At 41.1% G+C, this 27506-nt stretch overlaps 1 protein-coding gene across 3 annotated transcripts in view; it reads right to left on the bottom strand.

The window, feature by feature from the left end:
- LOC126183622 (protein ROP) overlaps positions 1 to 27506 on the bottom strand; it is a 100314-nt gene that overhangs the window by 68712 nt on the left and 4096 nt on the right. For all 3 annotated transcript variants that reach the window (XR_007536778.1, XM_049925740.1, XM_049925741.1), the window contains exons 2-3: positions 14870 to 15007; positions 5003 to 5158 (exon numbers count right to left, since the gene is read on the bottom strand). Coding sequence is in view for 2 of the 3 variants with exons in the window: in XM_049925740.1 (XP_049781697.1) it covers positions 5003 to 5158; positions 14870 to 15007 (294 nt within the window). In the remaining variant the exon portion in view is untranslated. The remainder of the gene's footprint in view (positions 1 to 5002; positions 5159 to 14869; positions 15008 to 27506) is intronic.

Raw genomic sequence — 27506 nt, 5'->3', positions numbered from 1 at the left:
GCTCCTGTCGCCAATTTAGCTCACTGCGCTCTCGAGCGCTCTGGCGGCAGAAACCTGAAGTGCGGCTTCAGCCGAACAAAACTTTATGAGTTTTTCTACATATCTGTAGTGTGTCGTGACCATATGTCAATGAATGGAGCTACAGTGAATTTATGAAATCGCTTCAATCATTTGTAATAGCCCTGTATATAACAACTGCACTGCGCAAAACGCTTAAGCTTCAGCAATAGGATTATGACACACTTAATTTACATAAAGGATGCTAATTCTTTTTGAGATCTATGAATTATCACATAACAGAAGAGATCACGAAGCTCAACATGTTAAAACTCATTACCTTACATTACATCCCACTGCAGAGCATGTGAGGGAGCACAATGAACCTCCAATGATGGACTCTCAAGTGAAAGCAATAGTGATTTAGAAAAGAACAAATAAATTAGATAATGGAATCCAGCAAATGTGGAAGTTCTCTGACAAACAAAGAAATCATATTTCTGCCAAAAACTTGAGTGTGGAAACATTTTCAAAAAGTAACTCCAATGGAAGCAATGTTTCACCTAGACACAAACAAACCGAAGTGTTCAATTGTGACTGGTAAAAATAAGAAAAAGGATGTCTAATAAATGCCAAACTGCAAGTAACCACAAAATTAATAAACTTAGATGGAGCCCAATGCAGCAATACAACTGTGGGACAACAGGAGCCAAATTAAATTTTCCAGTTCTCATCACCATGCTCATTTCAATGATCTTTCAGCCATATCATCATCAACATAGCCCCACCAAAATTTCACAGACAAAAATAAGTAATGAATAGGCACACTTTCTTAAAGAAAATATCTTTAAGCCTTTTTAACGCACATTTCAAAAATGATTACTTTCCTACAGAGACAAATCATTACTTCTCACTGTAATCACACAAATGATTCATTATGTCCATTTAACTCTGAACACACTGAAATAAGTAATTCCCCAATCACTCTGAAAAATAATTCTAATACAGTCACAATTACAACTATAAATAATTAATTATGAACACTGCAAAGCAAAAATATGTAGCAACACTGTCACTAATCTTTATCCACTACATAATTACTCCCATGGTAATAGGAATGACTGAATTTTCTGACACAAAAAGACAGTTTAAACGAATGTCAAAAGAAATAGCTTTCTGGGATAAATGGAACTTCACCAGCTGATCATACAGAGGCTGAACATTTGACTTGCAAACCATGTCTTGGAAAGATACTGCAAGACACATTCTAAATGCTCATCTTCCACTTTAGCTTCTCTAAGAATTCACATGTCACACAATTAGGATCGAATGAAATTTAAAGTGGAGGTAGCTGCTTTCATGACTTCCATGTGGTCTGGCAACACAAAAACACCCCCTGATATGTCCACAAAGGCGCTCTTGCTGAGTACAAAGAAAAAACAAGAATCAGAAAAAGTGTTCTCAGCCAATGTGCACAGGCACCACCATCTTTTTAACCAAGCCCTGCAATTTTATACTGGTGTTCCATTTGTTCCTTCCTTCACTTTTGTTACCAAGCCCACTACCAATAAAAAATTTTGGAATTTTAGATGAGAACTGAATCTCCGATTTGGTTATGCTCATGAAAATTTTCTCTGTTAATTTATGTTGAATTCATTTTCCTAGCTTGCACGAAGTTTAAAATACTCCTCCCAGCAAGGTTCACCTTATCTTTATTTTCTGCTTACACTGCATTAGTTGACATCATCTTGCTAAGGATGGAAGCTCCTGTTGACTTTTGTCTGTGTTTGCAATTTAAATTTGTGTTATATTATATTTTACAGAAATGAATTTAATCCACAGATAGGGTGTATACATGGACAAGACAAAATTTTTTTTAGATTTTTGGGACGAAAAGACACTTTTCCAGGGCGAAAAGACACTTTTCCAGAGTGAAAAGACACTTTTCCAGGGCGAAAAGACACTTTTCCAGGGCGAAAAGACACTTTTCCAGAGTGAAAAGACACTTTTCCAGAGTGAAAAGACACTTTCTCTATGTTAAGTGACAGTATACTTTCCCTCGGAGTTGTAAAATTTATCAATTCTTTGAAAGGTAAAAGTTTTATACACCAAAACAGCTTCACTTTGAAATGATCTTTGATTGGCAGCAAAATGCACACTGCTTATTTTCTTATTACGAAAGAGTAAATGTGAACTCCATCAAACACAGCACACTAGTTTCTAAAGCAATCATTGTTTCTATGTGCTTTTGCCACCCAATCACAGCTCTTATTACATAATCTCACCAGCCAATGGCAGCAGATATTCAGAGCATAGGACAGGGGATGTAGCAAGCCAACAGCACCACCACTTAAGTAGTGCAAACACAAAAACCAGAGATGTTAATGGTTTGCATTAATAAGTAGTATAGCTACAAGCAAAACTAAGCTTTCAAATATAATATTGATCCTTTTTGCTTGTGTTACCTTTTAAGATATATATCAAACACAAATGCGACGGTAAAAATTTTAAATAATGACAGCTAGTCTTCTGTGCTCGAAATTTTTCTAAGTGGCTGGTCCTCAAAGTGTTAAGTTTTGAATGAGATTCAGACATAATGATTTAAGAAACTGATTGCACATTGTCACATGTAACATAATTCATCTCGCATAAAAGGAAATTTACTTTGAAAGGGATGCTTCTCAAACCACCATTTGCAATATTTTCCCACGACTTAGTAGAAATGGTTTCGTTTGAACAGTTTCCAGAGCTCCAGAAAACAGGCGTTACTGTGCATGTGCAGCTACAGTGACGAAGGAAGCCCATGCTTGGTGTTTGCTCTGCTCATACACCTCTCATTGCATTTCTCATTGGAATTGCATGCATAGTGGGGCATCACATAACCATGTGCAGCATTGCAGCACGTTGTTCGGAGAGCACATGCCGAATAACTGTACCTAGGGAAATTGTTTATCACATTCTATCCAGGTAAGGAATCAAAATAAGTAAGTAGTCCTAGGAACAATATTAATTTTGAAACTAGGCTCTACAACCCAAGTACTGCACTAATATTTTGCTATGTGGTTGCTATAACATGGATTCTTTTATTCGTACTCTACAATACTGTTATCTAGCATTTGCAATCAGGTTTACATCCATGCAGCCTTGCAAAAGGCTAGTAAAAAGGAATATAAATTTTATGCAAAAATAAAATAACCGTTGTTCATATACACCAGGACTAAGGACAAGTTTTTGTAACTTTTCAAACGGTATAAAAAAATTAACAAGTTTATCTGTGAAGCCAAGAAACTGTATAACTGGCAGTTCATATTCTACTCCAGGAGTAAATGTAAAGCCTAGTGGGGAGTTACAATGATAAAACATGGTGTGCTGCCAGTCTACAATTTACCGAAGAATGGCATTTCATAAATTTAAGACACAAACTACACAAATTAAGAAATAACGTCAAGCCTAGACGTGGTACCAGACAAGTGTTGCAAAAAGTTGTGTGTTCGAAAACCATTGTTTTTCATGGAAGGCAGATCTGCAAAATTCTGCTTCCAAATATTTATATTTGAAAGCAAACATTTTATTCGATACTACTGTGCAAATTTGACTGCTTTTTCATCTTCAAGTGGACATTTACATATCTTCATGCATTTATAGCATAAACAGAACATACGTTATGTCATAAAGAAGACAGGACATCAGAATACTCCACAAGCACTGGAATTTCATAAACCATACTAAAATGCATAATTTGGATTAATGTGCACATTTGTATGTCCATATTTACACTAAAGTGGGCTCCTACCTGGTATTAAGCTTTTCTACATGGTTTTCCATGGTTTTCGGGATGCCAGTTTTCTTTGAGTACCAGTACAGTATTATCTCACGTTTGGTTCTTTATTATGGCATTATGCCATACGTGCTAGGTGATGAAAATGTGCGCTTGAAATTCAACAAACAGTTGAAACTAGCCAATAGTGTCAGATGAAACACTTTGTTTCAAATAAATTAGCTGTCTCTGTGGAGAAGATTAATAAAAGCCAAATTCTTCAGCAAACTTACAAAAATAACTTCACTGTTCTGCAAGATGATTAACAATTGATTGCCAATAACATGGAAATAAAATCAGAAAACTAAAACTAATGACCTATTTTAGATTTACGTGAATGTAATTTAATTCACTTGATCGCTCCCAGTCACAGAAACCTGTTTTGCTTTCATTTGACATGAGAGCTGTGAATGAAGAGAAAACACCAAAATCGTGAAACAAACAGATCATGTGAAGGCTACTGTCAACCTCAACTCTGACTGCTCTGTGCATGCATCAATCTGGCAGCCTGGGTGACCTAGAAAAAAAATTCCAGATAGCATATGGCTGCTTACTGCTTACATAGCTAACAGCCACACTTCAAGTAGCCACAAGCACAAGAAGGTGCTGCTAACATACAACTTCAGCTCTGTGCATGCATGTGAGTCCACTGGCAACTGATCAAACAAAATTAATGTAAACAGTATCATTTCTTACAACTCAAAATTACACAAATTTAACCGAAAACAATGAAAAATTCCCAGAACTCTTAAATTCCCAGCTTTTCTCCAGTTGTCCCGGCATGTATACACCCAGCAAAGATGATGACACACACATGTCTAAACATTTCTGAGCAAACAAAAAGGAAATTGTGTTTTGCACAGGGCGTAGTTTCAATAAACCAAGTCTGCTGACATTTTTACCACAGTAACATTGTGTTTCTTAAAATGGACCATCTATGGAGACAATTTCTTCTGCACATACTCACTTCCTAATCCTGAAACTATTTTACATGTATCATCACACATCACTCTGAGTGAACACAGCACTGTTACTTTGCTCTGCATAACAATACAAACTTTTGTTTCTACATCCATGTTAAATATAAACACTTACTCCTCAATAGACAAGTAAGAAACAATGTATTCATCACTCCCATAACTTCACAAAGAATAAACCTGTCAATACATGCCAGTGAAGCTGATGTACCTTCAGTGAAATACACATGGGCAGCACGATACATGGTGCGATTAGGACTGGCGAAGTCCTGCATTAATGCGTGTACAGATTTTTCACTTGGTGTGATCAAGTACACGGCCTCCATTGTAGACAGAGGTTCTCTCTTTTTATTTATATCCTCCACAACTGGAAAATAACCAAAGTAAAAGATATATTAATGCAAAAAGCATCCAATTATCTCCTTACATAGCAAAATACACAAAGTTACATGTGACCTGGAAGTTTATTCCTTAAAGTCACAGATTAACAAAATCTTCACAAACAATTAAATGAGAACCTGAGCAACATTAGAGAGCACATATGGATGTTTCACTTACTCACTGCCAAAGTTTTCACACACACACACGTCAGGTTTACATTTTCAGTAAATTTATACAGTCTTACAAGAATGGAAACCAAACCTAAAATTAAACTTGGTGACCATTTTGATTACAAAAACTGACTACTGATTGGTCATAGAGAAAAACAGACTACATACCACCTCAAATTTCTCATGAAAATAAAGAAGGATCCAAAACTATGTCTTTCACTTCTTTTTAAAAAAATTGGTCTCCACCATCCCCATACCGAACCAACTCACACCTATTTATTGTTTTAACTGTAATCAACATATAAAAATCATTACAAAATCACATAAGGAAATTCATTGGACTTTATTACACGAGTACTGAAATGCTCTTATTCAGCACAAATATACCTAGAACTAGAAAAAGCTTTACACAGCAGCTGTACAGTGACAGTTTCAGTGCAAGACCAAGAAATGTTTACAGCTTCTAATTTTTACATGTAATGTGGAAAATAATCTACCTTTCCTTACAAAATTAAGGAATTAAGTCTCTCACTACTTTTTACTTCTTTGAAAAATAGTTATATAAAGATTTTTACTTAACTGCTTTCTCTTCTTTTTCTACATCTTTAATTTTCTTCATTCTTCTTCTCTTATCTTTTGTAGCACCCTCCAACATTGCTTGGGCTACATTTGCAACAAGCCCTTTTTATGTATTGCTTCTTTTAAGTACTTGTTTGTGTCATCCAATAATCTACCAAAAGTCAATCTCTCCTCCTTTTCTTCCTTCTCTCATTTTATTCAGTGCCTATTCACCACGTTCAATGCCATAATTAGCTTTTTTCAAACTTACTCTTCACATTTGCTTGCAACAACCTCTTTTTCCTGTTTGTGTTGTTTCTTCAGTTTTTCCTCAGTAAATCTCTTCTCACCTTCACAGCACTGTTAGTATCTGATGAGCTGTGCCTGACAGGTGAAGTTCCTGAGTGATAACTGCAAAGTGAGCTTTCCCCTCAACCACATTCACTACAGCATCTGTACAGTTAAATGAGCATCCAATGTTCTTTCACACATTTGCAGTGTTTCCCTCAAAGGTGTTCCCTTTCTACATCTGCACTGCCAATGCAAAATTACAAGCACAGCTTTTAGAAATTTTGTAACCTGATGGTATTTCTTCTCTCTTCAGGTATAGGTCTTCTCAAAAAACTGACTCCAGTAAATGTCCACTAGGTACTCGTCAACACCAGATTTTTCTTATTCCGGAGTCAGTAGTTTCCATTCATTAACTAGTCCATGTTCACTGTACTCAATTCGAAGACCTGCAGCTACTTTCACTATGTTTTTGTATGATCCTTCTTTCACCTTCTTCAGAGAATGCCACAATATAGGTTTATGCAAAGAACACTTAATTCCAAAATGTGTGTACAAGCACACACTCACACTGCTTTCTAGCTTGCAAGGAAATTTAGCATCTTGCTTTGGCACTTTGAGATATTCACTTTCTCTAGGGCTGAAAACACCGTTTTTCAACTGCTCTACTTCTTATAAAATACTCCCAGATTCAACAGAGCAGCACTAACACAAAATCAATCAATTCATGAGTGTTCTGATGAGATTTGTGAGTTCATTACTGATTAGATGCATTGACAGATCTCTCTTCTGAAAGAAACCATTAAATCTCTAACATGTATAAGCAGTCACACATGCTAACATAATTACTGCTTTGGTAATTTTTTCTTTTTTTGTCTAACAAATATTCTTGTGTTTCAACGAACCATTCAGCTTGCTTTCGTGCTGAGGTATGGAACTTAATACAGGATTTTTCAACAGCTGACCAGTGTTTGTAAAGTCCTTCTCCAACTAGTTCTCAGGTGAGTCATCTACAGGAAACATGCTCCATAAGCTGATGATCCAGAAGTTTCGTATTTTATTGTATCATTTTTTATGAGAAATTTCTGACTTATCTTGAGATTTGTCAAATGACTTCACATCATTTAGATAACACTGAATGAGGCTCTGCTGCACAAGGTTGTTAAAGTTTACCACAGAGCCTTCAACAGTTTTTGCTAATTTTTCAATCCATTTGCCACATAAAACATTTCTTTACTGGCCACAAACTTTTTTCATATCCTGTAAATATTTTAAAAAAGCCACTGTACAAAACGTACTTTAGGGACCAGAACTGAAAAATACAGACTAAACTGACTAAACTGAAAACAAAACAGACTCTCACTGAATTTACTGACCATTTTGCATCCATAAGTCTTACAGTCAATTTTCCAATTACCAAAGAAAATTAGAAAAAGCCTCACCCAGTAACAGGCAGTCTTTGCCTCACTGTTCCTGGAATTTATCATATTACTTGTGAAAGTAGTAGCCATTACAGTGACGAGTCAATACGAACAATTTCTGAATGCTGCACATAGCACCAATGCCACATTAAATTTTGTGATTTCAATAAGTGTTGTGTTACTCAACACAGTCTCAAGAACAAACATACAATTATGTTAGATGAAACAAAAATGTTATCCCACACATTAACCTACTGGTATTCTGTTATCAAAGAAGCCTCTGAGATCAGAATGTGCACCACCACCACCACCACCACCACCACCACCACCTGCTTTAATCAGCAAGTGGCTATACCATTAGTGGTGAATGGTGAATGGAACAAGATGATTGATGCTGAAAGACAATGGAGAAATAAGTCGAGTCATCCACTAACTAATGAAATCAACACTGCTACCACTGTCTTTTCACCACAGTCATTGATGTAACAAATAAAAACACCAGAAACTTCTATGATGACTATGGAGTAAGTCATCAAAAGCTTGACACTGCATACAAACCCCACTAAAGGAAATCGGTGCAACTTTTATCCAAAATAATACAAAACTGGCAGCATACCAAAATGGAATAGTAAATCGATCCAATTTTTTCAGGGTCAGTGATCTTGTATCAGAAACCTATAAATTTGCAACTCATATTCACAATGTAACATTAAAAGTAACTTAACAACTGGAAGCTTTATCTCCTCCATTATCCTAATGATAACAGTTTCATGTTAACTTTAGTAATAACAAAGCATTTTCAATCATGTATGCTGTCAAAGGCATGAGACCCCCTCCTCTACAAACCCCACAAAAAATTAAAAAAAAACACATTTAATTAATTGTAGAGATTTATTAACAACACACAAAGATATACTGATGAGTAAGTAGGGTCAAAAATCTGAAAATACTGAATAAGACATTTGTTCCGAAAAGTCACACCAACTACTAAGGGGAGACACTATAACCACCTCAATTAGACTTCAATTGTTGGGTTATATTTTACCTGAAGAGTTTTACAGGGTGATTCAAAAAGAATACCACAACTTTAGGAATTTAAAACTCTGCAATGACAAAAGGCAGAGCTAAGCACTATCTGTCGGCAAATTAAGGGAGCTATAAAGTTTCATTTAGTTGTACATTTGTTCGCTTGAGGCGCTGTTGACTAGGCGTCAGCGTCAGTTGATGCTAAGATGGCGACCGCTCAACAGAAAGCTTTTTGTGTTATTGAGTACGGCAGAAGTGAATCGACGACAGTTGTTCAGCGTGCATTTCGAACGAAGTATGGTGTTAAACCTCCTGATAGGTGGTGTATTAAACGTTGGTATAAACAGTTTACAGAGAATGGGTGTTTGTGCAAAGGGAAAAGTTCTGGACGGCCGAGAACGAGTGATGAAAATGTAGCACGCATCCAGCAAGCATTTGTTCGCAGCCCAGGAAAATCGACTCTCAGAGCTAGCAGAGAGCTGCAAATTCCACAGTAAACTGTATGGAGAGTCCTACGAAAAAGGTTAGTTATGAAACCTGAACGTCAACTACCCGAGGCGATGGATCGGCCGCCAGGCAGCCCGTGACAGAGCACTTCATCACTGGCCTCCAAGAAGCCCTGATCTTACCCCCTGCGATTTTTTCTTATGGGGGTATGTTAAGGATATGGTGTTTCGGCCACCTCTCCCAGCCACCATTGATGATTTGAAACGAGAAATAACAGCAGCTATCCAAACTGTTACGCCTGATATGCTACAGAGAGTGTGGAACGAGTTGGAGTATCGGGTTGATATTGCTCGAGTGTCTGGAGGGGGCCATATTGAACATCTCTGAACTTGTTTTTGAGTGAAAAAAAAAACCTTTTTAAATACTCTTTGTAATGATGTATAACAGAAGGTTATATTATGTTTCTTTCATTAAATACAAATTTTTAAAGTTGTGGTATTCTTTTTGAATCACCCTGTAGAACAATTATAGGACCTGGAGGAACGATTACCTCGCTTATCAGGAACTGTACATGGCGCACTGACAAGGGGAAGGCCTCAGACACGGCCAACCGATTCGGCTCAAATTTGGCAGGTCGCTTGTGTCCAACCTAAAACGAAGGAATCTAAGATATTTTGGGTCAACACCCCCATGTTTTTGAGAAAATCGCCCCTAAAGGTTATGACAAGCAATCGACTCAAAATTGGAGGGATCGATAGATAATTGTAAATAGAGCATTTTTCATCACCAGGTATGGGTCCGAAAACGCACAAGTTTCCAGAAATTAAGGTAAGAATCTTTTACAAGTGCCGCTCCTATCAATCTGGAAGGCCGAGAAACAGAACTGCCTGCTTCCGGTAGTGCATTGATAATGCATCCATCTTGCAACACTTTTACAAACCAAAACACAGCGACGATAACTTCCCGCTTGCCATCGTCTGTGACAGGCTCCTAACTATATATTACAGCGCTAGTCAAAGGGTGTACATCCTCCATTATTCAGATTATGCACCTGAAAGATATGACACAACAAACAATAACTAGTTACTACGTCATAAACAGACGAGTTAATTACTACAAACTACATACAGTACTCGTCATATGTTACTGATGGAAGAACACTGTATTGATTCACTAAACGTATTTCATTCGGTGCATTAACGATGGAAAAATCACTACATGTATCCACGAGGTTCGCAGCAGCCTAATAACGGAAAACAACTCTTTCCAAATGGCTTCTATAAGGCTGGACACCTTCACTCTTCCAGGTTCACAACTATGATATGGCGAAGAGGCAACCGGGACAACATAACTCTCCCCGCGTGGATTCCGTCCCGTGCCTCACTGTAAACAAGTGTCGCGCTGTTGGCTATCTGTGATCCTTCGTGAGGAATTCGCAGCACTCTTACTCGGAGTTGTTTTCATGTGACAAGGCTTAAAAGTTTAATACTTTAGTAACTCACGGCATTTGGGACATTAGTTTGCCTACCTTATTATTATCATTCCTTATTGATTTACTTACCTTATTAACCCTCATATCCCTATCAATTGAGATACAGAAAAAAAACTAAAAGAGTAACATCAGCTAGGTTTCTTCGAGATTCAAACCTGGGTTCTCCGATTCCCAGCCAGTTACCTTGGCCGTTGCTCTATCGATGATGGCGGCGGGATGTGTTTACCATGTGGGTACAAAAGCGGCAGTTGTAAAAGTTCCTTACCTCAATTTCTGGAAAAGTTTGCATTTTTGGACCCCCATACCTGATGATGAAAAATGCTCTATTTACAATTATCTATCGATCCCACCAATTTTGAGTCGATTGCTCTTCATAACCTTTAGGGGTGACACTCTCAAAACTGCGAGGGTGTTGACCCAAAATATCTCCTTCGTTTTAGGTTGTACACAAGCGACCTGCCAAATTTGAGCCGAATCGGTTGGCCGTGTGTGAAGCCTTCCCCTTGTGAGTCCTGTGATTACAGAGGGTAATATGATGACATACTACAGGCAGTGCATCATGAAGTCACAATGGAGACAGGTAGTATCGGGTACCCTCCTGCATACGGTGCTATGTTCTGTACTCTCTTCATTGTATGTCAATGATGTGTCAACAGTTTTGTCTTACTCTAAATACCAAATGTATGCTGATGACCTCCAGTTGTATTCAAGTACAAAATCAATCAAGCTGAAGACAGCTTTCAATAACTTCAATACTGATGTGTGTGCATTATCAAAATGGGTACAAGAATATAGGATTAAAGCCAAGGTCAACTCACCCAAAACTCAGGTTCTGGTTGGTCATTCTAGGCTAATTAGCTTGTAAATATCGGGAACCCCTGTGACCATTAATCCTGCATAGGACAAATATCGACTTCTCTTCCACAGCAAAGGGTCTAGAAGTAATAATTAGAGGAATATCTAAATTGGGCTTCGTAAATAGCTTCAGTGTGCAAGAAGAGATCGCCATAGCACCATTCCATACAAAAATATAAAAAGCTCTTGACCTCTGACCAGAAAAAAAACCCTTATACAAATGCTTGTACTTTCAATTGTTGAGTACAATGGTGTTATCCTGTAAGGTCTTTCTCAGAAAAGCTTGTATCTCGTGAAACTGGTTATGAATGCCTATGTTCAATACACGGTTATTACAAATGATTGAAGTGATTTCACAGCTCTACAATAACTTTATTATTTGAGATATTCTCACAATGCTTTGCACACACATACAAAAACTCAAAAAGTTTTTTTAGGCATTCACAAATGTTCGATATGTGCCCCTTTAGTGATTCGGCAGACATCAGGCCGATAATCAAGTTCCTCCCACACTCGGCGCAGCATGTCCCCATCAATGAGTTCGAAAGCATCGTTGATGCGAGCTCACAGTTCTGGCACATTTCTTGGTAGAGGAGGTTTAAACACTGAATCTTTCACATAACCCCACAGAAAGAAATCGCATGGGGTTAAGTCGGGAGAGCTTGGAGGCCATGACATGAATTGCTGATCATGATCTCCACCACGACCGATCCATCGGTTTTCCAATCTCCTGTTTAAGAAATGCCGAACATCATTATGGGCTCCAGTTGTGGCATGAGCCAATTTTCCAGCATGTCCAGGTACACATGTCCTGTAACGTTTTTTTCGCAGAAGAAAAAGAGGCCGTAAACTTTAAACCGCGAAATTGCACAAAACACATTAACTTTTGGTGAATTGCGAATTTGCTGCACGAATGCGTGAGGATTCTCTACCACCCAGATTCGCACATTGTGTCTGTTCACTTCACCATTAAGAAAAAATGTTGCTTCATCACTGGAAACAAGTTTCGCACTGAATGCATCCTCTTCCATGAGCCGTTGCAACTGCGCCGAAAATTCAAAGCGTTTGACTTTGTCATCGGGTGTCAGGGCTTGTAGCAATTGGAAACGGTAAGGCTTCTGCTTTAGCCTTTTCCGTAAGATTTTCCAAACCGTCGGCTGTGGTACGTTTAGCTCCCTGCTTGCTTTATTCGTCAACTTCCGCGGGCTATGCGTGAAACTTGCCCGCACGCGTTCAACCGTTGCTTCGCTCACTGCAGGCCGACCCGTTTATTTCCCCTTACAGAGGCATCCAGAAGCTTTAAACTGCACATACCATCGCCGAATGGAGTTAGCAGTTGGTGGATCTTTGTTGAACTTCGTACTGAAGTGTCACTGCACTGTTATGACTGACTGATGTGAGTGCATTTCAAGCACGACATACGCTTTCTCGGCTCCTGTCGCCATTTTGTCTCACTGCGCTCTCGAGCGCTCTGGCGGCAGAAACCTGAAGTGCGGCTTCAGCCGAACAAAACTTTATGAGTTTTTCTACGTATCTGTAGTGTGTTGTGACCATATGTCAATGAATGGAGCTACAGTGAATTTATGAAATCGCTTCAATCATTTGTAATAGCCCTGTATATCTGACATTTGACATTTTGGTCATGTTTTGCCATCGTATGCACAGCTATCCTGGCTGTGTGCAGACAAGTGCAGAGATTTCCATACACTATGTCTCCTCTACTGTCTTGTCAATATACGCTGTCCCTCATATTTCTCCCCATTTGAATGCCCATCTGAACAACATGGCAGAAACACTCAGTCACAACAGAGAAAAATCACTTCCCCCCCCCCTCTCTCTCTCTCTCTCTCTCTCTCTCTCTTTGAATGCCCATCTGAACAACATGGCAGAAACACTCAGTCACAACAGAGAAAAATCACTTCCCCCCCCCCCCTCTCTCTCTCTCTCTCTCTCTCTCTCTCTCTCTCTCTCTCTCTCTCTCTCTCTCTCTCTCTCTCTCTCTCTCACAAAATCTTTTTTAGTAGCACAAACAAAACTGTGGAATAACCTCCCTCATTAGAATAGAAAACTGAATATTATCTCCAGTTTAAAAGGCAGTTAATGACATCTACTGAAGCAATTCAATAATGTCTGCCTTTGTCCCCGTATGCACTCATTACATCAGCCTTTCTAAGCAGATCTTCCTCATTTCCCATTACTCTTAACTGGTGCATTCTACTTAAATTGCTCTCCCTCAGAACTTGGAACATTACAAAATATTAGTTTTGTACATGTATAAATACTTCTTGTATCCCCCGCCGCCACCGCCACCACATGGCAGCAATGGCAGAGGAGGAGGTGGTGGTGGTGGTGCCAGTATTAACTTCACTGGTCGTTAGTATTACTATCTGTCATATTAAAATTATTGTTACTTCTTAGGTAACTACAGTGGGGCAAAAAAAGTACATGTGTCACCCTGGGTTGATGTAAGAAAGAGCTGAAGGCCTCAAACTGATAAGGTTAAATAAATACATACACCACATGTATTATGTAAAAAATATGGCAATTGCAAAGTAACACTAACTACTTTTAAAGTAATTGCTACAAGTGAAGCCGATAATCTTTCACAAAAAGGTAAAAATTAAGTATTTACATCTGGACCCAATCACAGCACAGAAACTGCATACTTACATCTGAAGTCGTGATGCTGAAAATATTTGTTTTTCTTCCTAGCAGCTATATTATTTGGCAAAATTAAATGAGAACATGAAAATTTATTCACCGGATCAACATGGTAACTGATACTGTTGTTACAACTGTCTCCACAGAATTTACATACTGCACATCTGTGCACACCCTCCTCCTACATTCAAATGGTTCTGAGCACTATGGGACTTAACATCTGAGGTCATCAGTGCCCTAGAACTTAGAACTACTTAAACCTAACCAACCTAAGGACAGCACACACATCCATGCCCGAGGCAGGATTTGAACCTGCGACCGTAGCAGCACTGCGGTTCCGGACTGAAGCACCTAGAACCGCTCTGCCACAACGACCGGCTCCTCCTACTTTCCCTTTGCTCTCTATTCTAACATTGGGCAAATAAAAATTAAGATAAGTCTCTGGCACTGATCAGAAGAGCTACAGCGCTATCTGAAATGCAAAAGGGGGCAAAGAGAAAAGGTTAAAGTGTGCTTAAAAACCAATCTGTTCCTCCAAGAGTGATTTAAGGAAATCGAGGAAAATTAGAGCTGCCAAAGCCCAATGATGTGGAACCCATTCCTTCCAAGACAGAGTTGTCTTCACCACACACCACTTGGTACCAACCAAATAAAGTAACCTGTTTATGATCCAGGAATCTAACATTTGACAAACCTCAATAACAAAACGAGATTCATCTCAGTGTGCAGTTAAAACTAAATGCTATTATGTCATAGATATAAGTTCATTTCATACTTACTTGTGATACCTTCAGCAGATATTTCATGCATTTTACAGCATGCTGACACCATCCTCATGGCAAGCTGATCAACAACTAGAACTCGCCACTCAATACCTTGTCCCTTTTTCTTGTTACGAATGACTTCATTCATAATTTCTGCAACAAGAACGTACTCACAATTAATTTCTGAATACAGTTTTTGCTGGACTGACTCTCTCTCTCTCTCTCTCTCTCTCTCTCTCTCTCTCTCTACCCCCCCCCCCTTACACACACACACACACACACACACACACACACACACACACACACACACACACTTTATACCAACAGTGCAAATAATTTAGTAGATTAAATCCATTTGCCACTATTACTGAGGAATGATTCCCAATACTTTGTCAACAATCTCATTTCTCGCTCATTAACATATCCTCACATTTATATGGAAACTAAGTGACCAATCTCGTCCTCACAGCTTCTCTGTCCACATTATCATGCTCACCCCAATACAAGTCTGGTGGTTCTTACTCCACAGTTTTCTTTCCAGACTAATGTGTGAACTGAATTGGTCGAAATCATTTCAGAGTTTGGTTGGTTGGTTTAAAAGAGAGGGAGAAGGGACCAAACTGCACGGTCATCGGTCCCTTGTTCCCGGTAAAATAATTTAACAAGAGAAAGATGATAAAGATGTTCAGGGCAATAACAGGAGAAAGGAATAACAACCTACACTACTATAGACAAAACAGGAAAAGAAAACAACAGACAGAGAGAAGCAAGAAACAGGTAGGAGGAGTAAAAACAAGAGAGCAGATGACCGTGGCTTGCCAATCACGAGAATAAAAAGGAAAAGCCAGCCACAATGTGACACATTAAGACATCCACCCCAAAAGCATTAGAGAGGAGAACATAACAGGAGAAAGGACATGCACTAAAACTTATACAGAATGATAAAACCCACCATCACATATAAAATGTAAAACTAAATTAGCCGAGGCATTGTCGGCTGAAATTAATGGCAACGAGTGCAGTGATGGTGGGTGTCGCAGGGCAGCCAAAGGACAGCTCACCAAGATTTGGGCCACTGTCAGCCGGGCGCCACACCAACACCGAGGTGGGTCATCACGATACAGGAGGTAGCTTTGTGTCACCCAATGCAGAGCCAACAGAGAACCACAGAGTCCCTGCGAGAGGCCCGCATGGAGGACTGCCACACATTCGTATTCTCCCTAATGGCATGCAGTTTGTTGTGCATGCCGAGGTTATGCCATTTCGTCTCCCAAAGCTGCAAAACCTTGCGGCGTAGTACTGAACACAGGTCAACTGCATAAAAGCCAATCTCCATAAGCGGTTTCCACATAGACTGTTTGGCCAGCCTGTCAGCAAGTTCGTTGCCTGCGATTCCGACGTGACCTGGAGTCCACACAAACCCCACTGAACGACTGGACTGTTCCAGGCATAGATGGACTCCTGGATGGCCGTTACCAAAGGATGACAAGGGTAGCACTGGTCGATAGCTTGTAGGCTGCTCAAGGAGTCAGTACACAGAAAAAAATGACTCCCCAGGGCAAGAATGGATGTGCTCAAGAGCACGAAATATAGCAACCAGCCCAGCTGTGAAAACACTGCAGCCATCGTGAAAGGAATGCTGTTCAATATGTCCTCCATGCACATATGCAAAGCTGACGTGAAGCATCAGCCATCAAGCCGTCTGCGTAAACCGCTCCGCGGAGAGCAACGGGGTTAACTGAGTTCTTAGGGCCATGTGAAAGGTTGAGGTGAAGTCACGGCCTAGGCATACACCATGGAGGTGTACATGAGTTGACCTCAAGTACAGGTGGTAAAGGCAAGGACTCCAGTTCAGAAAGAAAGGATCAGACACGAACTGCAATTGGAAGTCCTGAACTGGGCTGCCGATGCGGGAAATGAACCACCATGGGTGGGAAAAGGAGACAGTGATTCGGATGCACAGGAGAACTACGAATGTGTGCAACGTAACTGGCCAGCAGTTGTGCATGCCTAACCTGCAATGGAGGGTCTCTGCAGACTCATCCTACAAGATCCTGTCGCTAGGCGAATGCCACAGTGGTGCACTGGGTCGAGTAAATGCAACGACTCCCATAGTCAAGGTGGGACTGAACAAGGGCTCTGTAAAGCTGCAGCAGCGTAGAGTGATCTGCACCCCAGTTGGTGTTGTTCAGGCAGTGGACAGCATTGAGGTGCTGCCAGCACTTCCGCTTAAGCTGACGAAGGTGAGGAAGCCAAGTCAATCAGGCATCGAAAACCAGTCCTACGAATCGATATGTCGACATTACAGTGAGTGCATTGTCATTAAGGTAAAGTTCTGGTTCTGGGTGAATGGTACGACACCGACAGAAATGCATATCACACGACTTTGCAGCCAAAAACTGGAAACTGTGGGCTAGAGCCCATGACTGCACCTTGTGGATGGCTCCCTGTAGGCACCACTCAGCAACACCAGTTCTGGTGGAGCAGTACGAACTGCAGAAGTCTTCTGCATAGAGAGACAGTGAGATGGATGGCTCTACAGCTGCTGCTATACCATTAATGGCCACTAAAAATAGAGAGATACTTAATACAGAGCCCTGCAGGACCCCATTCTCCTGGATTGGGAGGGGGGGGGGGGGGGGGGGACGACGACTATGGGAGGCACCAACTTGGACACGGAAAGTATGAAGAGACAGGAAATTTTGGATAAAAAAAAATCGGGAGCGGGCCTCTGAGACCCCACTCGTATAATGTGGCAAGGATATGATGTCGCCAGGTAGTGTTGTACGCGTTTCGTAAATCAAAAAAGACAGCAACCACGTGTTGGCGTCTGGAAAAGGCTGTTCGGATGGCAGACTCTAGGGACACAAGATTATCAGACTTAGAGCGACCCTGCTGGAAGCCGCCCTGACATGAAGCCAGTAGGCTACATGACTCCAGGAACCGACCCAACTGCCGACACACCATACGTTCCAGCAGCTTACAAAGAATGTTGGTGAGGCTGATGGGTCGATAGCTATCTACATGAAGTGGGTTTTTACTGGGTTTGAGAACTGGAATGATGGTGCTCCCCCGTCATTGTGATGGAAAGACGTCATCGCATCAGATCCGGTTGAAGCTCACGAGGAGATGTCGCTTGTAGTCACATGAGACATGTTTAATCATCTGACTGTGGATCCGATCTGGCCCAGGAGCTGTGTCAGGGCAATGTGCAAGGGCACTGAGGAGCTCGCATTCTGGAAATGGGGCGTTATAGGATTCACTGTAGTGTCTAGTGAATGAGAGGACTTTCCCTTCCAGCTACCGTTTGAGACTGCAAAAGGCTGGGGGGTAATTCTTCGATGCAGAGGCTCAAGCATAATGCTCAGCAAACAGCTCGGCAATCACGTTTACGTCAGTAGATAACACGGCCTTTATGTTAACACTGGGAACACCTGTTGGGGTATGGTACCCAAAAAGACGTCTGATCTTTGTCAATACTTGGGAAGGTGACATATGGCATCCGATGGTCGAGACGTCTCTCTCACAACACTCCTGCTTCCATCATTTGATAAGTTGGCGAATGCTGGTATGAAGCAGTTTAAAGGCAATGATGTGCTCCAGAAAAGGGTGCCGCTTAGGCCACTGTAGAGCTTGCCAACACTCCTTAATTGCTTCAGCGACTGCCAGCGACCACCAAGGGACTGCCATTCGCTGGAGACACCCTAAAGAGCAAGGGATTGTGTTTTCTGCCACAGAAACGATTTCTCTAGTCACCTGCTCAACAACACTTCGGTTACCACGTGGGGGAGATTCAACAGTGACAGCAGAGGTGAAAGTTTCCCAGTCCGCCTTGTTTAAAGCCCACCTGGGCATGCATCCATGGGCCTGACACTGGGGCAGTGACAGGAACACGGGGAAGTGGTCACTACCACACAGGTCATCATGTACTCTCCAGTGGATAGATGGGAGTAGTCCTGGGCTGCAACGGATAAATCAATGGCCGACTAAATACCATGAGCCACACTGAAATGTGTAGCGGCCCCAGTATTTAAGAGGCACAGGTCGAACTGAGACAGTAAAGTTTCGACATCTCTGCCTCTGCCAGTAAGCAAGGTGCCACCCCACAAAGGATTATGGACATTAAAATCTCCCAAAAGTAGGAAAGGTTTAGGGAGTTGATCAATCAGTGCAGCCAATGCATTCAGGGGTACTGCACAATCTGAAGGAAGATATATGTTGCAGACAGTTATTTCCTGCATCTTCCTTATCCTGACAGCCACAGCTTCAAGAGAGGTTTGAAGGGGCATAGGTGCACTGCATATTGAGTTCAGGACAGACAAAAACTTCATCTGAGACTATTATAGCTGCTACAGTTCCTGTAGTATCCTTTATAGCCATGGAGGGCAGGTGTCCACATTGCCAGTAACCAGGTTTCCTGGAGGGCAATGCAGAAAGCAGGTGTAAGGCTTAACAGTCGTTTTAGCTCAGCCAGGCAGTGGGAAAAACCGCCATAATTCCATTGGAGGATGAAGTCACTGTAAGACTGGGAGGGCATGGAACATACGATGAGGCAGGTTACACCTCACAGTCACCTGCTGCCACTGACTTATTGCCTGAGCAGGCTATATTCAATGGGTATGAGGGTCCGGCGAGATCTAGGTCCTCAGTGGACACCAGAATCTCCACCTTATCCTCAGACGCAGAGCTTGTAGGTAGCGGTGGTGTGGGTGCCACCACAATTCCCTTGGTCTTGGGGATCTTTTTGGATTTCTCTTGTTGCTCCATGGGTTTACCTGGCTGGGACGTCTTCACTTCTCTAGGACTGAGGACGAGCATGAAGCCCTACAACCAGCTGCTTTTGGGCTCTTCAGCCACTGGCGAGTGTCTTCTTTCCCACTAGCAGAAACCTGGGAAGGGAGTGGCCCAAGGGACCCCTTCCTAGCGAGCAGAGCTATAGAAGACTTATTTATGCTTCTCCGGCTCAGAAGTGGGGACTGTTATCCCTGATGGTTGGGAGGGGGGGGGGGGGTTGCTCCAGAAGTAGGTGGTGCGGGAGCAACAGGGAGGGAGGGAACTGACCTCCCTCCCCCTCCCTCATCAAGGGAGCAGGTGTAGTCTTCTGGTTCTGAGAGGCGAAAGGAATGCGAGGAGCTGATGGGGCGACAACTGTTCTCGTATCGGCGGTGTAAGAGGTGGTCATAGCCACAGGATGTAGGCGCTCAAATTTCCTCTTAGCCTCAGTGTAGGTCAGTCAGTCCAGGGTCTCATATTCCACGATTTTCCTCTCTTCTGTAAAATCCTGCAGTCTGGCGAGTAAGGTGAATGATGCTCTCTGCAGTTGACACAGATGGGAGATGGGGCACATGGAGTATTGGGATGTGATGGACGTCCACAATCTCGACATGTGACACTGGAAGTACAGCGGGAAGACATGGGGCACATGGAGTATTGGGATGTGATGGACGTCCACAATCTCGACATGTGACACTGGAAGTACAGCGGGAAGACATATGGCCAAACTTCTAGCACTTATTGGGCCTGATGGTAACAGGAACATCCCCCACTGCATCGGGGGAGCGATATGTGGCTTGACGTCACAGCGGTAGACCATCACCTTAACCTTCTCGGGCAATGTCACCCTTGAAGGTCAAGATGAAGGCACCGGTGGCAACCTGATTATCCCTCAGACCCCGATGGATGCACCACACGAAATGAACACCTTGCTGCTTTAAATCGGCATGCAGCTCGTGGTCAGACTGCAAAAGAAGGTCCTTGTGGAATATAATACCCTGGACCATATTTAAGATTCCCATCAACTCTCGTACGTACGAGGTACATGGGTGAATAAGCTTCACTGCCATCCTTAGCCTGGCATTACTCCCATGGTGTGGCCAGGGAGGGGAACGATTTGGGGTCATATTTCTTAGCACTGAAGCTAGACTTTGCCCGCTTAGAGACTGCTGGCGGCGGACCACCACCAAGAGATGACGTACTACACTTCATGGCGTGTCATCCGCCCTGATGCCACCCACTCCGACCAACCCACGGTGCCACCCAACCTCAGCAAGGGTCACATGGCAGGATGGCCATTGCCGGGAGCCCCGATGCCCCAGAGAGATGGTCATCTACTCCATGGCATACGTGGGGAGTTAACAGCACATGCATCAGCAGAGCGATGCCTGTGTTACCAGGGGGCTACAACCAACAAGGCACATGGTGGCCCCACCACAATGGACTGGCTATCGTGCTGGATATGAGGTGCTAAGAAGTCAGTGGTCATCGTCGGCGCAGAAAGCAACAGTGCATGGTGGAAAACACACCCAGGAAGGTGTACTCACCCAAGAGATGGAGAATGAGCGGGACTGCAATGCAACGACGAGAAAGCGGGCTCAGGATCTCAATACACAGTGGACACAATGCACCATATAAGGCACCCTTCCGCAATTGGCTCTACCTTCGGGAAACTTTTGAAGAATGGAGGTCAACCCCTACAGGGGACCATCACACAAAGGCTGAAATGTGAGACACTCCTTTTAGTCACCTCTTACAGGCAGGAATACCTCGGGCCTATTCTAATCCCCGGACCTGCAGGGGAGTTTAGGATAAGATTTTACCCATGGCGTTTTCTGTGTACACACATGTCAAATACATTTCAATGTATTTTACACAGTTCACATGTATGATTACACATATTTAACCTTTCTATCTCTGTTTCTCTTTCACATTGCTCAATATTTATGAGAACCTATCTCTTGACTATGTGGTGTACAATGACATAATTTTGTAGGTAGCCTACAACCAGTGGTATATGTGCCTACTATCTGCAAAATGCTTTGGGAACAGAGTTAGCAGTAAAGAAGTAATAAATCATCATGCTTCATGTGTCAATTTTAGTGCATGAACAGCAGAAATGCAGTAAGCAATAACCTTTTTCCCTTTTACCATTTTGTGGGGTTGCCAGTGAGCAGAAGTTTTGTAAAGGTTTGAAATTACGTATAAAGTTTGCTGCAAGTCAGTAGGTGCTCTCACTCTCATACACTGGATAAATTAAGTACGGGTATTCACGTATTGTGGGCTACACTGCTTTTCCACCCCCACCCCTTTCATAGGTAAGTGGTTCTTAATCCCCCAGCATTGATTTCCAGGCAGCACGTGTTATGTGTATGACATTTTGTTGGAATTGGTCCTGTAGTTCAGGAGAAGATGTGGACCATATGTACATCAATATTCATAATATGTATGGATAATGTCATTGCGAATGAAAGGAGGGAAGTATGGTGAAGGAAATCAGCCATGCTCTTTAAAAGGAACCATTCCAGCATTTGCCTGGAGTGATTTAGTGAAATCTCGGAGAATATAAATCAGGCTGGTTGGATATGGACAGTAGTCCTCCCAAATGCACTTCTAGTGTGCTAACCACTGTGCCCCCCACTCAGTCACTGTGAATGTTTTAATGACATCTACAGAAATGACATTTGACGTGGAGGTCAAACACACAGTGTGGCACTTGATGAAACATCTGCAAAGGAACAATCCTCCTACAGGGGGGGGGGGGGCCAAAAAAAAAAAAAATAAAAAAATAAAAAATAAAAAAAAAATTAGGATTGGACAAGGATATGTATGGAGAGTACAGTGCAATTCAACCCCCTACTCCACTTTAATATTATTTACAAATATGAATAGCAGCCTCAATAATATTACTCAACTAGCAGACTCTGGAATAAGCAAATAATTGTTTCCAACTGTCATCAAAATAACACCAAATTGATATTTTTGCTATGCTAACAAGTTTGCTCCCAAATCAACCACCAATTAGATTCCTACAACAATATGTGTTGAATGGTTAAAATTGTTTTAGAAAATATATAATGCTGAGTATATATAACACAAAACAATTTAGACAACAGTTTTCACACAACCATAACATCAGCCTGCTTTTTGCAGATAAGACCTGCATCAATTTTTGTTTACTATTTTGTATCTCCTGAATCACGAACACTATTGATCAAACTGCAACATTTTTCCAATTACGTCGGCTAGTGAATTTCAGAATTTTTGGGAGTTCAACCTTAAAGAAATTCTTTCAATACAACTTACAGGCTTCTCCTCAACATTCTCACATAGAGAAAATGTGTTAGATAAATACAGGATCAAGTGTTCATATTTATAAATGCTTCTGTAAATTTACAAGTGTTCATTTGTTACACACTTCATGTCAATGACTGAATCTCAATACACAATAAGAAGTGTATGGCTGAGGGCACTGACTAGTTCTACACTGTGATATTTCATCCTGTTCCAGTCATGTGAGACGTGGAGAATGACTTTTTATATGCATCTGTGCAAACATATTAATCTGATGTTACTGTCACAAGCTCAGCAGAAGACACGCAAAAGGCTGAGAAATCCATTCTCATTCTCTCTCTCTCTCTCTCTCTCTGATCTCTAAATACTTCTTGACCTGGCATAAGTATGTTTTCATGAAATATTAGCCAACATGTTATTTCTGAACTTGCAGCACTTTGCTTACATTTTTCTCTTCATAGGACAACCACAACTGGTACGTATATTATTAATGACTGATAACATCCACCACAATTTTTATTTATTTATTTTCCAATGAAAGGAAAGCACGACCAGGTTTCAGACAACAGTCCAACCTTCGCGAGAATGGAATATACATACAATTAAACTAACGAGGTTAATACAGTGATACTCTGGCACACAAAATGTAAGTTAAGTATGAAATGGATTTTCTAAGCACCTAGAAATGGAACTGTTATCCTGAAATCTGGTTGTGCTTTCCTGTTATTGGAAAATACTACTGCAGCAGATGTTATCAATCACGAACTTCTCTTACAGTTTTCTGCCACCCAAATAATCTTGTGATTACATTACATTAATACTTGTTCCATAGCTCACGAGTAGAACATTTCGTAATGATGTGGAATGTGTCACATAAGGTTTCTTTATGCAAATTTATTTTCTTAGTTACAATTACTGCTTCATATCTAAAAATTTCTCTACTGAGTAGAAGGAGTTGTCACTCAGAAATTCTTTTAATTTGTTTTTAAATGTTGGTTGGCTATCTGTCAGACATTTAATGTTATTCGATAAATGAGAAAGACTTTTGTCGCAACAAAATTCACTCCTTTCTGTGCCAAAGTCAAATTTAACCCAGAATAGTGAAGATCATCCTTTCTTCTAGTGTTGTAGTTAAGCATTTAGCTATTATTTTTGAATTGGAAAGGGGGTTGTTAATAACAAATTTCATAAGTGAATATATGTACTGTGAAGGTACTGTGAATATCCCTAGTTTCTTAAATAAATGTCTGCAAGGTGATCTTGGGTGGGTTCCAGCTATTATTCTGATTACGCATTTTTGTGCAATGAGTACTTTTTCTCTCTATGATGAATTACCCCAAAATATGATGCGATAAGAATGTAGCGAATGAACTTAAGCATAACAGGCTAAATTACTGATACATTTATCACCAAAACTTGCAATAACCCTAATAGCATAAGGAGCTGAACTCTAAACATTTCAGCAGATCAGTGTGTTTCTCCCAAATCAGTTTCTCATAAATGTACACACCCAGAAATTTTGAATATTCTCCTTAGCAATAGGCTTCTGTTCAAAGTCAAAATTTATCAATGGTGTTATGAAATTTACTGTACAGCCCTGTCTATACTGTGTCTTCTCAAAATTTAGTGCAAATCCTTTTGCAGAGAAAAACTTCGTTCCTGAAAGACACCACTTATAAATTTCCTCGCCCAATTTTTGTTTGTTGGGTGTTGTAAGAGAACTAGCTCTGCATCTTCATGAATATAGATGGCAAGTCATTAACATATATTAAGAACAGTAAGGGACCCAAGACGACACTGTGGGACACCATTCTTAATTCCTCTCCAGTTAGAGAACTCCGCTGAATTTTGCAGACTATCTGTACCATTAATTTCGACCTTCTGCATTCTTACTGACTTAAACCCTTTGAGCACTATTCCACTCACATCACAACACTTAAGGTTATCTAGGACAATGTAATGTTCCACACAGTCAAAAGCCTTCGAGAGATCACAAAAAATCTCAACGGATAATGTTTGGTTATCCAGAGCATTTAATATTTGATCAGTGAAAGCATATAAAGCATCTTCTGTTCAAAAGCCTTTCTGAAAACCAAACTGACATTTTATTAGTACTTCCTTTTTACAAATATGTGAAGCTACTCTTGCACACATTACTTTTTCAAGAATGTTGGATAAAACTTCCATAAGCAAGATTGGGCAGTAGTAGTTAGTACATCAGACCCATAACACTTTTTTGCAATGGTTTAACAATAGCGTATTTCGGCCTATCCAGAAAAATGTCGTTTCAGTGAGCTATTAAATATGTGACTCATAATCCCACTGATCTATTGGAAACAAGCTTTTGGTGATCTGTTGGAAATGCCAACTCCATGCAAGCTTTTGGTTTTGAGTGAATTTATTACTTTCCTAATTTCGGTAGGAGAGGTGGGTTTAATTTCAATTTTATCGACTTGCATAGGTTTTACCTCTTCCTTGCATTTTCTAATAAACAACTGGATCCTGTTTTCTTTACAACACTTAATAAATGACTATTAAAAATATTTTCTACTTTTGACTATTTGTTAAATTTTTCATTGAGTTTGACAGAAATTTTAACAATATCCAAATCATTTTAATTTTATTATCAGAGGTGCTGATTTCAGACATAATGCACATACACTATGCGATCAAAAGTGATTCGGACACTTCCAAAAATACATTTTTCATATTAGGTGCATTGTGCTGCCACCTACTGCCAGGTACTCCACATCAGTGACCTCAGTAGGCAGACATTGTGAGAGAGCAGAATGGGGCACTCGGTGAAACTCACAGACTTCGAACGTGATCAGGTGATTGGACGTCACTTGTGTCATATGTCTGTATGCGTGATTTCCACGCTCCTAAACATCCCTAGGTCCACTGTTTCCGATGTGATAGTGAAGTGCAAATGGACACGTGCAGCACGAAAGCATACAGGCCGACCTCATCTGTTGACTGATAGAGACCACCGACACTTGAAGAGGGTCATAATTTGTAATAGGCAGACATCCATCCAGACCATCACAGAGGAATTCCAAACTGCATAGGATCCACTGCAAGTACTATGACAGTCAGGCGGGAGGTGAGAAAACTTTGATTTAATGGTCGAGCGGCTGCTCATAAGCCCCACATCCTGTCGGTATATGCCATATGATGCCCCACTTTGTGTAAGGCGCATAAACATTGGAAAAACATTGTGCGGAATGACAAATCATGGTACACAATGCGCCGATGGCAAATGCCTGGTGAACGTAATCTGCCAGCATGTGTAGTGCCAACAGTAAAATTCAAAGTAGGTGGAGGTGTTACGGTGTCGTCGTGTTTTTCAAAAAATGGTTCAAATGGCTCTAAGCACTATGGGACTTAGCATCTGAGGTCAGCAGTCCCCTAGATTTAGAACTACTTAAACCTAACTAACCTAAGGACATCACACACCTCCATGCCCGAGGCAGGATTCGAACCCGCGACCATTGCAGCAGCGCGGTTCCGGACTGAAGCGCCTAGAACCGCTGAACCACAATGGCCGACTGTGTTTTTCATGGAGGGGGATTGCATCCCTTGTCGTTTTGCATGGCATTATCACAGCACAGGCCTACACTGATGTTTTAAGCACCTTCTAGCTTCCCAATGTTGAAGAGCAATTCGAGAATGGCAATTGCATCTTTCAACACGACCAAGCACCCTTTCATAATGCATGGCCTTTAATGGACTGACCTTCACAGAGTCCTGACCTGAATCCTATAGAACACCTCTGGGATGATTTGGAATGCCGACTTCATGCCAGGCCTCACTGACCGACATCGATACCTCTCCTCAGTGCAGCACTCCCCGAAGAACGGGCTGCCATTCCCCAAGAAAGCTTCCAGCACCTGATTGAACGTGTGCCTGCGAGTGTGGAAGCTATCGTCGAGACTATGAATGGGCCAAAACCATACTGAATTCCAGCATTACCAATGAAGGGCACCACGAACTTTCAAGTCATTTCAGCCAGGTGTCCGGATACTTTTGATCACATAGTGTACTTCTGGACTTTTTAATAACTCCTCTTAATGTAGTACAGTAGTCCTTATAATATTTGAATGTTTCTGGACCATTCTCTTCCTAACAGTAAAATAAATTTCCCTTTCTGTTTACAAGATATTTTTATCTCTTTAATACAACACAGCTTTTTAGTGGTTTCTTACAATTATGTTTCACTGCTTTCTTAGAGAAACAGTTTTCAAATGTACTCGCAAAGGTATCATGAAATTTATTAAATTTTGAATTACGATCAGGTTCCTTGTACACCTCATCCCAGGCTAATTGTTGCAAGCTTTCCCTAAAATTTGCAATTGTTAAATCGTTAACTGAATGCACTATTCTACAGGACTGCTTTACATTACTGTATGTCATATACCGTTTAACTAGCTGTGCATTATGACCAGGACCACTCTTAATGGGAAATGTAGTCATTTAATTAAATTTATCGTGGTCTATTAGAACTATATCAGTGTGCTGCTTTCCTGTACTACCCGAGCTGCAACACTAATGTCAAATTGAAAGAATGAAGTAGTACTTCAAGGGC

This window comes from Schistocerca cancellata, chromosome 4 (assembly GCF_023864275.1).
Source record: "Schistocerca cancellata isolate TAMUIC-IGC-003103 chromosome 4, iqSchCanc2.1, whole genome shotgun sequence".
Classification (NCBI taxonomy): domain Eukaryota; kingdom Metazoa; phylum Arthropoda; class Insecta; order Orthoptera; family Acrididae; genus Schistocerca; species Schistocerca cancellata.
This window is presented reverse-complemented; position numbering and strand designations above follow the sequence as displayed.